This window comes from Muntiacus reevesi, chromosome 14 (assembly GCF_963930625.1).
Source record: "Muntiacus reevesi chromosome 14, mMunRee1.1, whole genome shotgun sequence".
NCBI classification, from domain to species: domain Eukaryota; kingdom Metazoa; phylum Chordata; class Mammalia; order Artiodactyla; family Cervidae; genus Muntiacus; species Muntiacus reevesi.
This window is the reverse complement of record NC_089262.1, coordinates 65,775,488-65,790,095: the sequence shown is the minus strand read 5'-3', so window position 1 is coordinate 65,790,095 and position 14,608 is coordinate 65,775,488. Positions and strand designations below refer to the sequence as shown.

The following is a 14,608-nucleotide window of genomic DNA, read 5'->3' as shown; positions in this document are numbered from 1 at the left end:
CGTTACCTATTTATTCTCAGGACCTCAGTTTCCCTAAATATGAAACAGGCTTGGTAATTGTCATCTATATCATACAGGGTGCTTCAAAACACGAAATGCTGACAAAATTTGAAATGACGACAAAATTTGAAATGACTTTAAAATTGCCAAGTGTTCTACATCCTAAAGGATTCATGGCATTAATGTTTGTGGTGTTGATCATCAACTGTTTGGCTTACTATTTGATGTTATGCAAGTGTGTATGTGGCTATTTTCTGCTACCACCTCTGGTAGGATGTAAGCCCTGTGAAGCAAGGGCTGTGTCTTCTTTCCAGATAATTTTGAATTTCAACATTTAAAATGATTCCTGGATAATAGGAGACCAATAATTTTTGTTGAAGGGATGAATAAATAAATGAGCAAGGGAGAAATGTGCTGACAGGAACAGGTGAACAATGAAAATCTTAGATACTGTTGAAAATGCTTAAAGTTATGGTCAAACTACATTTAATATTGTTGTTTTTATCCTGACAATCTGTGGGTAGTAGTGCCACATAATCATGAATTGGTCCAAGACAGGGAGGAACAGGAAAGTACTTAAGTACCAAAGGAACACACAAAATAAACTGATCCTTCCAAATGCCCTCAAGCAGCAGTTCAGTCCTGATATCAGCCACCACTAGCAATGGTTTGGCTGAAAATCATAAATATTAAACCTCACAGCAAACCTTTATGGCCTGTATTATTATTGTCCTATTTCAAAGATAAGGAAACGGAGGCCCAGAGAGGTGGAGTTACTCGCCCAAAGTCACACGGTCGGTCAATTGGCATCAGCACGCAACGCTTTCTGCTGCATGGGTGTTGGCCTCCTGTGCATCAGTGGGGCTGGGGGCTGGGCTCCAGGGCCCTTACCTATGTACATGGAGTTGGGGTTGGACAGAGGCTTGGCAGGCAGGATGGAGTTCTGCAGAGCTTCCTCATCATTGGAGGGTGGTGGCTCGTAATCGGCATCATCTTCCACAGGTGCCTCTTCTTCTTCATTGGGGGACTCATAGTCACCGTCATCCTCCGCATCTGCATCGTCATTGGGACTTTCATAGTCATCTTCTTCCTGCCAACAGCATGATGGGGCAGTGTGGTGTGTAGAGGCTCCTTGGCAGTGGGCGTGCCCACATCTACTGTCTCTCTGCCAGGCCTCACAGTGGTCCTCACTTGGTTCCTCCCACTTCCCAGATGAGGACGCTGAGCTCAGGGAATACAAATTCACGTGGCCAGCAAGCTGTCATCTTAGGACCCAGTCAAGGTCTTCAGACTCCCTAGGCAAGTGCATTTTTCCCCTATATTTCTTTGCACAGCAGGCAAATGCAGAAGAAATGAGGTGGACACAGCAACCTATGTCCACTTTTATGTTTGAATAAACACACTTTGCACTTCAAGCATCTCTGAGAGGAAAACGAAACAGCAGGAGCATTTATGATGCCCCTGGTTAACTGCCAGTTCTGTTCTCAGGGTGTGCGCTCAGACACTCAGTCTTGTCCGACTCTTTGCAACCCCATGGACAGGGGCCCGCCATAGGATTGTCCCAGCAAGAATACTGGAGTAGGTTGCCATTTCCTTCTCCAGGGGATCTTGCAGACTCAGGGGTAGAACCCACGTCTCCTAAGGCTCCTGCATTGGCAGGCGGATTCTTTATCACTGTGCCACCTGGGAAGCCCCGTTCTCGGGGTGCCTATACTCAAAACTTTCCTCATCATAACCTGGCACAGCCTCCAAGGCCACGCTGATGGGAAAATCAGACAACCAAAGCCCCTTAACTGAAGGCAGGCTAAGTTGTACCTGAGTGGGGGTAGTCAGGGTTGGGCTAGTCTCTGCTGAGAATTGGGTGTACAGAGACAACAGCTTATTATTTGTGACAGCTAGCTCTCTTGGAAGAGACTCTCTAAATTTTAAATTTTTTTATTATAGTTTATATTTGTTTCTCTGTAGGTCTCAGGGAAAGTAAGCTCTAGGGGCTGGGTGATTGCCTTTGAAGCAGCCCATGAAAGTGGACAGTTATAGTCATGATTTCCTGATACCACCAACTGCCAAGCAATGACGGGCTTATCACGCTCAGGCCAAAGTCACGTGGGTCCTAACTGAGCCCTGAGCATTTCTCTAAAGTCAAGGGGGTGCAGAGAGAAGCAGCAGGAGGTTGCAACTTGGTGAGGAAAGGTGCTCACTAGAACCTAGAAATCCTGATGGCATTGCTGGGTGGCTTAAGGAAGATTGTCTAAGGAGCTTAACTGAAAGATGTGTGTGTTCAGTCATTCAGTCATGTCTGACTCTGTGACACACCAGGCTCCTCTGTCCATGGAATTTTCTGGGTGAGAATACAGCCTTTTTTTTTGACATATATATCCTTTGGGCTTCCCTGGTACCTCAGCTGGTAAAGAATCCACCTGCAACGTAGGAGATCCCAGTTTGATTCCTGGGTCAGGAAGTTCCCCTGGAGAAGGGATAAGCTACCCACTCCAGTATTCTTCTGGCTTTCTTAGTGGCTCAGACGGTAAAGAATCTGCCTGCAATGTGGGAGACCTGGATTCGATCCCTGGGTTGGGAAGATCCCCTGGAGAAGGGCACAGCAACCCACTCCAGTCTTCTTGCCTGGAGAATCCCCATGGACAGAGGAGCCGGATGGGCTACAGTCCATGGGGTCGAAAAGAGTCGGACTTGACGGGGTGACTAAGCACAGCACAGCACATATATCATATGTGTGTATATATATATTGCTATACAGATATATATTCCTATACAGATATATATTTCAATACATATACATATTGGAAGCCAAGATGAGCTTGAGTTCATCTTCCTGAACACAAAAAAGATGGTCCTGCCATCAGGGTCACTACAACTTGAGAGCAGAGGATGATGAATGGGAGAGACTTAAGAACCACAGCCTCAGCACCTTTCCAGGCCTTGCCGACTGCCCCTTAGACCTGCAGGGCCTCCCTACCATCTCTCAGCCACACTCTAGACCCATGGCTCCTGACTTCCCAACGGCCCTGTACCTTATCAGCCTTTCTCAACAATAGACTTTTCCTCTTTGCTTCTAGAACAACTAGTTTCTCCAGTGATTCGGCTCATATATTCCTATGTACGTTTTTGTTCTAAATCATGTTCTGATCTGTGTGTGTGTTCTCCAAGCTACAAAATGGTCATAGGGTCATTTATCCTCACTGCCCGAGTGCCCTGTGCAGTGCTGGGCACTTCACGGAAGCCCGAGTGTCGTAGCAGCAGCTGGGGGGACTCCCTGTTTAAAGACAACGTGGAGGACGCCAGGCTCAGACTGAGCTCACAGGAGGAACTGCATGGCAAGCAGTGGCTAAGATACAGAGTCTACGTGAAAATGTAAATATTTGGGAGGAAACGCTGGTCTATTGTCCCTTGGGGACAAAATTAATCTGTTACATTCCTTTGTTCTCATGCAAAAAAGAACATACTTAGCTAGCAGATTTTTTATTTTTATTTTTTCACATTCAATGCTTGCTTTTACCAGAATCCCAGTAGAACAGGGGTGCTTAGTGCCTGCTACCTAAAGGCCCTAGAGGCAGCCACTTACCAGAAGAACCCCTGGACTAAGGGTGGGCGAGCTGCATCCTCAGCCTGCCTCTAACTAGTCATGGGGTCTACACAAGTCACGTCCTGCAGTGGGCTCAGCTGCTTCCTCTGCAAAAAGAACAGACTGGGCTACGAGCCACAAAAGACTTCTTAGCCCGAGTCTGGCTTCAAGTGTGGTGATGATATATGCAGTTTTCTGGGGAGAAGCTGCACAGAACTCATCAGACTCTCAAAGGGGTCATCATGACCCCTCAAGTATAAAACCCGATTGGACTGTCCCATCCCTGAGGTCTTTTGAGGGCTGATAGTTCATTCTGAGCTCCCTTTCCCTCTATGTCACCAGTGGGGACTTAAGCGTATGAGAAAGGTTACTTTAAAGCTAGTGTAGACCACGTGAGGAGGGATTCAGGGGAGGGCCCTGCTGTGGGGGGTCCCGGCACCCCGCAGGCCTCAGCCGAGCCCAGCCCGCCATCAGCAGAGCGGCTCAGGGCCCAGCCTCTCATGCAGGTGTCCTCCGCTGCTCCCGCGCCCCGAGGACAAGAGGACTGGACGAGACCAGAGACCTCGAGGGCTGGAAAGCCAGAGAGCCACGCCCTGACGGTCACAGAGCACGCCTGACCCCGCGGGGCTCCGTCAAGGCCTGCTACAAAGGACCTCCGGACTCTGCTGTAAGCCGGGAGGACCCGCCGCATACTCACAAAGGACGACCAGCCTCCGTTGTCGTCCTCATGGCTCTCTGCGGAGGAAGACAGCATCGCCATCAGTGCCGACTGAAGCCACGGAAGGGAAGTCAGCCGCTCCCCAGCCTGCTGCCCTCCCCAACCCCCACCTTCATCCTGCACACCTGGGGGTCAGCAACTCAGTGTCAGCCCCCGACTTCCTACCTGAGGGGCTCATTCTACCAGAGGCGGTGGTTCTCAACCTTTCACGTGTGTGAAAGTTACCTGAGAGAGCTTCAAAATATGCAGATTCCCCGGGCCCTATCCTTAGAGCTTCTGATTCTGCAGGAACTGGGGGGGACCCAGGAATCTACGTTTTAACAAGATGTGGAGTTTAACAACTGAATAATTGCTTTAAAGACTCAGGAGCAGGAGGACTGGCTCTGCTCAGGTGCTCAGTCAAAACCCAGGTTGTTCCAGGCACCACCCGCAAAATCCCTCCCTGTGTCTGTGCAGAGGGCCTCAGTTGGAAGGGGATCATGGCCAGGTGCCTGGCAGAGTGATATCTCTCCTCCTCTCCACCTGGACCGGAAGTCAGAAGAACCAAAGTGCCTCCCATCTCCAAAGCAATCGTTCTCACCCCAGAGACCTTTACCTGTCTCCTCCGGAAACCGCTGGACTTGGGGTCTGCAAAGGCAAGCAACGTGGCATTAACGGCCCTACTGACTTGGGGAGATATCCCTCTTAGTCCAGCCCTGAAAGAGGAGTCCCCAGGGGAGGGTATCTCTCACCACCCAGGACTCTTGTCCTTGTTGCTTTGAAACTCAGGCCAGGCTACCCGAAAATTCAGGAAACCACTGAAGTCACATTGGTGGTATAATTGGGAGCTTGTGACTACCTGACTTTCTAGGGGAAGCTCCCCTGATGTAAGGGGCAGGATGCAGGGCACAGAGGGGGGGACCCCTGGACTGGAAGATTATTGCAGATCAAAAATGAGGTCAAAACCAGTCCTGTACCTCCCATTTAGACTTAAGTTTGAAAATTCTTTGCATCTCATTAAAGTGACCCTGGGCACTTGACTGCCCCACTCACTTGCGTGTGAAAATGCTCCTTCTTTCTTCATTCTTGTTGATTTCTTGACTTAACTTACTGAGAATCCTACAAGACAAACGGACAGGTAAGGTGATAAAAGCATTCTCTCTCTCCACCTTTAGCCCTCTTGCCCTGAGCCCTGAAGATTCCCTGGTCCGTGTGACCTCAGGCACTTGAGCCAACCTTAGCTGGCCTCTCCTTTGGCCTCCAGGCAGTCCCCTCCCTCTGCTCCTCACTTTCTCGCAGAACTTGCCACCTGCATCCCCTTGCTCCTGCCCAGGAAGCTCTCTGCATGGGCTCAGCCTCCTGGCTCTAGCTCAGAGACCCTCCATGGGGACTGGCCAGCTCACACCGGCTCCTCCTCCTCTGAAATCCAGCAGCCTTAAGATCAGGACATGACCGCAGTGTATTTTATTGTGCTAGTATTTGCAGCGCTGAGCTCCCCTGACGCTTGGTTTGACATCCCTGTAGCAACGTCTAACAAGATTCTTCAATCCATCTCTGAGACCTGGAGGAGTCAGCCATTCATTGACAAGAGCTTCAGTGCACTTCCTGGGCCTAAAATCTCCTTCCGTCCTCCGCTCCCTCCTCGGTGACATGGATTCTTATAAACACTTGGTGAGGTATTCCCCGTCTAGCCACAACCTGCAAAGTGGGAGACTCCCCGAATCACCCGTGCCCAGAGGCCTGCCTTGGCCAGGACCCTCTCATTCCTTGGATGTTGTAAACTAGCAAATCTCCAAACCCCAGGGCAGGAAGGGCAAAGTGGGATGGCACCTTTGGCACGCCCTAGCCGTAAACTCCAGCCTCCCTTAGCACCACTGAGGAGACCCAGGGACTGTCAGCTGAGAGGCTCGTGTTCCCGAGAGACGTGGGGCAGCTGGAGGAGGCTCAGAGGTGGTCTCGCCCGCATCATTTTACACGCGGGGCCACAGAGGCCCAGAGAGGAGGAGACTGGCCTGCACAGCAGGCACCCTCTCCCAGCAACACACGCCAGCCTCAGAAGCCAGGCTCCCTCATCTCCACACTGTCACCACACTGCATCCCGTGGTAATGCCCCTGATGCCGGAGGCCCCTTGGGAATAGCTCTATGGCGCCTGTTGCCCTCTGGGAAGGACCCAGAGTCTACCCTCCTTCTGCTGAAGTGACTGCAGCAAGATCACAAGTTTGGTCTAAAACAAAATTGCTACGTTAGCAAAGTAGTCTTGGCCCCCACCACATCTTGCTTCCCTCATCATCCCCCAGGCCCCCAACCCGCGCCCCCCAACTTCGCCATGTTCCCCGGGAACCTGCTCAGAACCTCTCAACTCATTAGAGTGAGAAGATGTGCTGTGCTGTGCGTAAGTCGCCCAGTCGTGTCCAACTCTTTGAACCCCATGGACTGTACCCACCAGGCTCCTCTGTCCATGGGATTCTCCAGGCAAGAATACTAGAGTGGATTGCCATAGCCGCCTCCAGGGAATCTTCCTGACCCAAGGATGGAACCCAGATCTCCCGCATTGCAGGCGGGTTCTTTACTGTCTGAGCCACCAGGGAAGCCTGAGTGACAGGACAGACAGACTTTTAACAAAGGAGCTGGGCCATTAGAGGACAGAGAGAGAGGAGCCTGTCATCTTCCCTCCGATGTCATTGCTGGGACGTCACCCGGCACAGGGAGATGCTGTAAAGCGGGGTGGGGAGCTTCCCAGTGGAAGCTCCAATTACCCGCCAGACTGCTTGTTTCTGGTTCCTCTGTTTCCTTTAAGCGCCTTTTCAAGAAGCTGACTAGCGTCCCCCTGCTCCCTCTTCTGACAGAGCATCAGTCAGGGCGCAGTCGCCCTCATTCAGTCATTCCTTCACTCAACAGCGCGCACTCCAGGCTACCTAAGCGCCAGGAGCTCTGCTGGGGTTCAGGGCACCTCGGTGAACAAAACAAAGATCCCTGCTCTCGAGGAGCTTACTTGCTAGCGGAGACAGACAAACAGCGTACACTAGAGGAAGTGAAATTCAAGGTGAGAGCTGTGTGTACAAGCAGACAGCGGAGGTGCGCGCTGGGCAAAGGGGGCGGGAGCCGAGTGCGGTTACAATTGAAAAACCACCCCGCGCGCCTCTGGGAGGAGGTGACATTTCTGCAGGACCTGAAGTAGGGGTGCTGGGGAGCGGGTCCCCCGCACACTAAGGGCGGTAAGGGAGGGCACCGGGAGAAGCGGGGCGGCCCTGACCGGCGGGCGCCGCGGCTTTGATCCTGGAAAGACCTGCTGCTCTAGGCAGCTCCTTAGGGTATCTTCAGCAGCCGGGCGGGAGGCCGCTTTGGCTCTAACTGGCGAAGGAAGGAAATGGCAAACCGCAGCCCCACAGAGGAGCTGCGCGAGCTGAGAGCCGCGGGGCCGGAGAGGGGCCGGCAGCCCGGCCTGACGCAGACGTGGGGCCCCGGGCCCCCTGCTCTGGGGCCTCAGAGCGCCCCCTCCCCGCGGCTGGGGCCGCCGGCTGCGGGGGGCGCGTGCGCAGGGCAGCGGTGCTGGCGCTCGGAGCCGAGGTTCTTGCACCTCTGCCTGCAAACCCTCGTGGCTGCCCCCACTCACTCCCACGCCCCCAGAGGACCAGGCGACAGTGAGTGGCCGGAGGTGACTCATTCTCCCTCCTTCCCACAGACCCCAGGCCGCACTCAGCCCCGCGAGCGACCGACGGGGCTGGGCAGCGGGTAGACGTCTTTCTCTCCGCTCCGTCTTTAGCCGCAGCAGCCGAGCGGACCTTTCCGCAGGAAGCCAGGCCGTGGCAGCCGAGACCCCTAGCTCGCGGTGTGACGGGGACGGGTCTCTGACTTCTCGGGTGGAGGCCTCCTCTGGTCCTGCTGGACGGTGCAGAGGTTGGGAGGGGGTCCTGCTGAGCGCGACCGCAGGCCCCCGCCCCCGGACAGAGCCCCCGGCCTGACCTCAGGCCAGGTATTGCCCTCCCTAGGCCTCCCTCATCAGCGAAACAGACGGGCTGGCCCTAGCTGGAGAAGCCCTGGCTGGCCTGCCCATAGCCACAAACACTCATGACCAGGCCCACTGGAGACTTAACCCATCAGAGCGTCCAGGAGAGGCTGGGAGCCGCCGGATGCAGTCACAACAAGCGCCCCAGAGACGTGGGTGGGTCCTGTGGGCTGAAAGCTTGTGAAATCACTCCAGTGATCTGGTCTGCTTGGACTTGTTTTTAAAGAATAGAAATGGAGGAAGGGAGTGAGGTGGGGGAGCGGAAGCAGAACTCAGGCTCTCGATCCTGTTGTGGCCCCTGTAGGCTCTCCCAGGACACGTGGGGCTCCCCGCCCATGGTCCCTGTGTTCTGCCAGTGGGGGTGGAGGCTCACAATCAACTTTGCTGGTCACACAGAAGGAAGAAGGAAACTGGGGAAGAAAGGCAGGCAGGGAGGAAGAAAACAGAACAGAATGGAAAGTGTCAGAGCCCACAGCACAAGTAAGAGTCAATGTTATTTCCCGAACACTCTGTTTTGCTGCCTGTGTGATCATATGTCTCCTGCACAGCTGAAATGTTTTTCTTACCGAAGTTTGCATAGTGTGAGCTGTGGATGGGTTTCCCTGTCTCCTAGAGGGCTTCAGGGGACAGAGAGCTGCTCCCTTGACCCCAGTTTCAGAGGCATACCGCCCCCTCGCCCGGAGGCCCTCCTCCACCCCTCACCCCCTCCCTGCTCTCTGACATCACCCTGACCCCTCTCCTACCCCACAGCCCACGTTCTCACACCCGATCTGGCTTTCACTTGCATTTCACCTTTCTTTAAAGGAACAAAATTCCTTCTTAAAGGCAAGTCTTCTGTGAACCAAGAGTCAAACCTTCCAAAATTCTGTCCTGTCACCTGAGGAGCCAGGGAGAAACCAGGACATTGGTCTCAAGACTCAGGCCTCCAGGGGCGACCAGGCATGTGAGCGGGAGGCAAGATTCTGAGGGTCTCCCCCTTCTCAGCCCTGTCCTCCCGCTGACAGATTTGCAAGTCTTATGTTACTCGTGCTGCGCAGTCTTTTTGTGTAGTAGCCGGGAGAGTTGTCCTCAGTGTTACCAACAAGGACAGCAGGGCGCTGGGGGAGGTGTTTGTCAAGGCCCCATGCTGGTTTTTGACATGGTGCTCTGGGCTCGCGTTGAGGAGGAGGGGCGGCCGTCAGTGGAATGGAGGCACTTCCATGTAGGGAGGACGGGGCACCTGAACAGGGCTCCAGCCAATGACCGGGAGGGGAGGCATGTCTGACGGGACCGGCCCTGTCCCCAGTATGCTGGGAGTTGAGCACGTGTCCTGGACACAGTGCTGCATTCAGCTCTGCACCCTCCCTCCATCCTGCCCGCCATCCTTTGCTGTCTTTATGTCTTAGGTAGGCGCTGAGCAGATGAGACAGGGAGTTGTCTCTGAGGTTAGGAGATGACAGCCTTTTCAGAAGACAGACAAATCAACAGGCACAACTGCCTTGTCTCTCTAACTGGATCTTAGCTTTTTCTATCCTGATTCCACTATGGATAATGGGGACAGTGATCATCGATGTTTTAAAGAGAATCATCCAATACCTATCTGTTGCCTATATTACCACCACATCCTTACCCTCTTCTTATTTTTTTTTTAAGTTACACTGTATTATTTTAAACATAAAATTTATAGCATTGGAATTGCCTGGTGGTACACTGGATAACAGTCTGCCTGCCAATGCAGGGGACATGGGTTGAATCCCTGCTCTGGGAGGATCCCACATGCTGCGGGCAACTTAATCTCATGCACCATTAACTACTGAGCCCTTGCACCCCAGAGCCTGTGCTCTGCAACAAGAGAAGCCACAGCAAAATGAAGCCCGCACACTGCAACTACAGGGTAGCCCCCACTCAGCATGATTAAAGAAAGCCCTCAAGCAACAACAAAGATCCAGTGCAAAAATAGCAACAAAAATTTACACCGTTAAAAAAAAAAAGACTTCAGTTGATCATCAGAAGATTTTATCATGTATTCTATCATTTTAGCCAGATCATGCTCAGTTCTACCATAGGTGCTAGGCTCGGTCCTCTAAAAGGATGTTACATTGTTTTATTTTAAAACTCTCCTCCGTCACATTGTCTGTGAGGTCTCTGGGGGAAACTATGCCTGAGACAGTCCTATGTCTGCAGACAGAGAACACATTCCCACCAGAAACTGCCTTCTTACAAAATCCATTTAGTACTGACTTTTTAAAGCAAATTTAAGGAAATTGAGATATTCAGAGGAGTGTAATCTTGTTTTGGTCTACTGTACATAAACACAATTTCTATTCTATAGCCCTTTAGGGAAATGGTCTAGGGCAAGTGGACCTGTGTACAAAGTAATGGAACTAATGAGCCCTGAATATCTATACACACAGGCAGCTTATGTGGACTGCCTCCCACTTACCCACGTACCCATATACACTGCTCCCTCTGAGGTCCTTCTTTCCTCTCCTCTAGATGAGGAAGCTGAGGCTCAGACTTGAAATGACTTGCCTGAGTCCCACAACTGGTAGGAGGCAGAGCCTGCTTTAGAACCTGGCTTTGCCTCACTCCAAAGCCCATGTCTTTCTATTCTTTCATCCTCCCCAGTTAGTAGGATAAAATCATTAGTGAAAATTTGAAATGGTGCTCATTGGGATTTTGCATTAAATGGCTGGAGTAGTTAATGCCTCTTCAGTACATTTTATTATATCTCCATTATTTCTTCTAACTCTCTCACTGGTCCTTTGAGACAGGATCTGTTATTGTCCCCATTTTACAGATGAGGAAGCTGAGGCTCAGGGAACTGTGATAACTTGTCCACAGACTCATAGCTAATGAATGGGAAAGTTGGGTCTCAACTAGTCTGATCTCAGAGCCTGCATTTTACTCACTAAACTCTCCTGTCTGCCTGTTGAGATCTGAAATAATATCTTTTTAAAAGAACGTGCTCATGAAGTTCATGTAACACTTGAAGTTCATTTTATACACTTGGACACTCAGAGTACTCTAGGACTCATCCCAGGCACAGAGCTCACAGAGGTATAGCTGAAAATTGGTACTTTTTATACCAATGCTCACACTCAGAATCACCTGATCAGGGCTGCCGGACCTTCTCTGGATGCCTTCCCTACCAGTTCACCTTTCGTGCTCCATGGATAGCCCTCGTGACTTGCCTTGGGGGGCAAACACACGAGGGGGATTTTCACTGCAGGCCAAGTTGTTGTTTTAGTTTGTAAATAACTGAAGAAATATCCCACCTTCACTTCACCTTGAACTGCAGACATCAGCTCAGCTCAGCCTTAAGATTAAAAAAATGATCCTCCCAGTTGAAAGTGCCTTCCATGTCCTTCCTTCTACTGCTTCCTTTTACTGCTCTGATTGAATTCCCTCCTTCCAACATCTTCCTAGCCACAGCCCTGGGAGAAGCTGCCGTCTCATAGCGAGATCATAGCCATCATTCCTAACCAGGCTCCATGCCTCCAGCTGAATCCTCCTCTCCATCATCTTTTACACACCCTGGAGAGAGTCAACATTGCAGGTTTTACCTCAGTGTTCCCCCTGGTGAACTCATTTCACCAACACTCTCAGGCTCATAACAGCTCAAAGCATCCTTCACAATTATAACTAGTTACTGTGGTCTTTTTACTGCTCACTCCCCCACATATACGCCTCAATACTCTGACCTACTTGCAGTTCCAGTAAACACACTGGTGTCATGCCTTTGCAATATAGTCCCCATTTCTAGAAAATCTTTCAATCATTTTTCATCTGACCACTCTCAATATATTTCAAGATCCAAGTTAAGTTCCCTTCTTCCCCAAAGTCTTTCCTGATGCCACTTCTTGATTTTAAAACACTGTGTGGATCCAGCTTAACGTGTCTACAGGCTGACTCTGGCCCACCAGCCACCAGTTCTCACTGCTATATGTTAAGTTCTCTCCTTGACCTAGAACTGTGGCCTTTTCCTAGGGCATCACATGTATAATGTCCAATATAATCATCATCACTGTATCTAGCTATTGAGCCCTTGAAATGTGGCTAGTGCCTCTGAGGGGCTGAATGTTTTATTCTTTTTTAAATCTTTATTTTTAGTTATTTGGCTGCACTGGTTCGTAGTTGTGGCGTGCGAGATCTTTTAGTGTGGCAGGTGGGCTTTTTAGATGCAGCGTGGGAACCCCTGGGTGTAGCATACAGGTTCTCTGTATGGTCCCCTGACCAGGGATGGAACCCAGGCCCTGTGCATCAGAAGCATGGAGTGTTAGATCACTGGGCCACAGGGAAGTCCCTGAGCTTTTAATTTAACTTAGATTTAAATAGCCATTTTGGACTAGGAAAAAATCTTTTAAAATCAATTATTCTTCAATAATAGTGGCCCCTGGAGACAGGCAGTACCAAAGGCAAATCCTTATTCCCTTCTTTTTCTTCACCCTTCAAGATGAGAGAAACCTGAGAGTCATATTTTTCTTATTTGAGCTACTCTGGCAGCTCTACCTATTCACAAAGCTTTTTACCTCCTATTTCACTGATCTACTTCCCTTTCATCGTTATGAGCCCTAAGACGTTTAGAGCAACAGAAAGGACCCCAGAGGGTGTCTGGAGTGGAGGTCTCAGACTAGGGGCCCCCACACTAAATCTAGCCCATAAAGGTGCTTACTTTAGCATTCAAAATATTTAAAAATATTTGAACAACATTTAAAAATTGAGATATATTGCATAAAACTTGTATTTCTAGCTACTTGATAAATTTAAAGATTAGGCATTGAGACTTCCCTGGAGGTACAGTGGTTAAGAATCTGTCTTGCAATCCGGGGGAGGCAGGTTTGATCCCTGATTGGGGATGTCACGTGCCTCAGGGCAACCAAGTCTGTACAGTGCTACGAATGAGCCCATGCACCACAACTAGGGAATCCACGCACCACGACTAGAGAATCCACGCACCATAACTAGCGAATTCACGTACCACAACTAGGGAATCCGCGCACCACAACTAGGGAATCCACGCACCACAGCGAAATATCTTAGCTGATGTAAGAAAGATCCCGAGTGTTGCAACTAAGACCCTATCGTTTTTCTTACAGCAAAAAAATATTTCTCCATATTCAAGCTTTATTCAAAGGTGGTAAAATGACTGGACTTTGTATTTTTCAGCCTGACCCATTCACACATTGCATTTTGGCTCCTGCAAGCATCTGAATGTGAGACTTCCGCTAGAAGGGCAGAAAACATGGCACAATGTGTACACTGAAACTTCACATTTTAGCACCCACATCAGACCTCAGAAATGGCCCCCCTTTCCTCAGAATTCTTCTCAGCACGATGCCCGTGGCAGCTACCCCAGATGGTCATTACTGACAGACCAAAGGGAGTCCATACCAGACTCATCTGGTCCAATGCTCTCATTTTACCGAGGTCCAAAAACCTGAAGCAATTACTGAGTTGGCGATGAAAACCATGATGAAACCTCAGATCTCTTGATTCTGGTGCTATTTTCAAGAGCCAACCCACCCCACTGGGGAGAGAGGAAATGAAAACACGGTCCAGAATCAGGCTTATCTTTGGCAAGAGCAGCCAAACACCAGCCGGACCAGAACCGTTACTTCTTTTTCTCAACACGTTATGTAGCTTCTCTTCCCCGAACACTGCTCTCGCCTTCTTTCGTCCTGATTGCTTTCCCATTCTAAGCTGACAGTGACAGAAAAGTGGCTCAGCTCCCTGGTCTGCTCCCCATCCCACCGCAGTCCTCGGCCAGTACTCACGGCACGCGGAGCTTAGGGAACTTCTGGATGTCGTTCTCTGCCAGGCTCTGAAATGGAGACAGCGGTCGTTACAACCCACAGGAAGGGCTCCAGGCCAGGTGAGCACTCAGATGTGAAATGACAGCGGACAGCGGGACCGCAGCCAGCGCAAGAGGAGGCCCCATCCACCCGACCGGATGGGCAGCTTCCAGATGGGGCACCGGAGCCCGCAGGCCCGCGACGGCCAGGTCGGGTCACAGGGAGCCCGAAACTCAGATTTCACTGGGCATAGCCACGCTAGCCCCCACCCCAGACCTCAGGCCGTCGGTCACCGTGTGAGACAGCGGCGAGCAGCCGGCCTGGAGGAGTCCGTGCTCCGTGGCCTCATCCCAGCCCAGCTGCCTCCTTCACCTGAGATGCTGGCAGAATTCTCTAGATGCGAGGAAGCAAAAGAGGCTGTCCTGAGGGAACTGAGAGGGCAAAGGAGAAAGAGACTCATGTTTGTAAAGAACTGACTCTGCCTCCTTACAACACCTTGATTAATCCTCGCATCAGCCCTGTGATGTAGCGTTGTTTCATTTTAGTGAGA

At 51.0% G+C, this 14,608-nt stretch overlaps 1 protein-coding gene across 2 annotated transcripts in view; it reads right to left on the bottom strand.

Moving 5' to 3' along the window:
• The window catches only part of LCP2 (lymphocyte cytosolic protein 2), a 55,362-nt gene that overhangs the window by 31,429 nt on the left and 9,325 nt on the right, over positions 1-14,608 (bottom strand). For both annotated transcript variants that reach the window (XM_065905264.1, XM_065905265.1), the window contains exons 3-7: positions 14,041-14,087; positions 5,331-5,396; positions 4,894-4,925; positions 4,278-4,315; positions 892-1,090 (exon numbers count right to left, since the gene is read on the bottom strand). In XM_065905264.1, the coding sequence (XP_065761336.1) occupies positions 892-1,090; positions 4,278-4,315; positions 4,894-4,925; positions 5,331-5,396; positions 14,041-14,087 (382 nt within the window). The remainder of the gene's footprint in view (positions 1-891; positions 1,091-4,277; positions 4,316-4,893; positions 4,926-5,330; positions 5,397-14,040; positions 14,088-14,608) is intronic.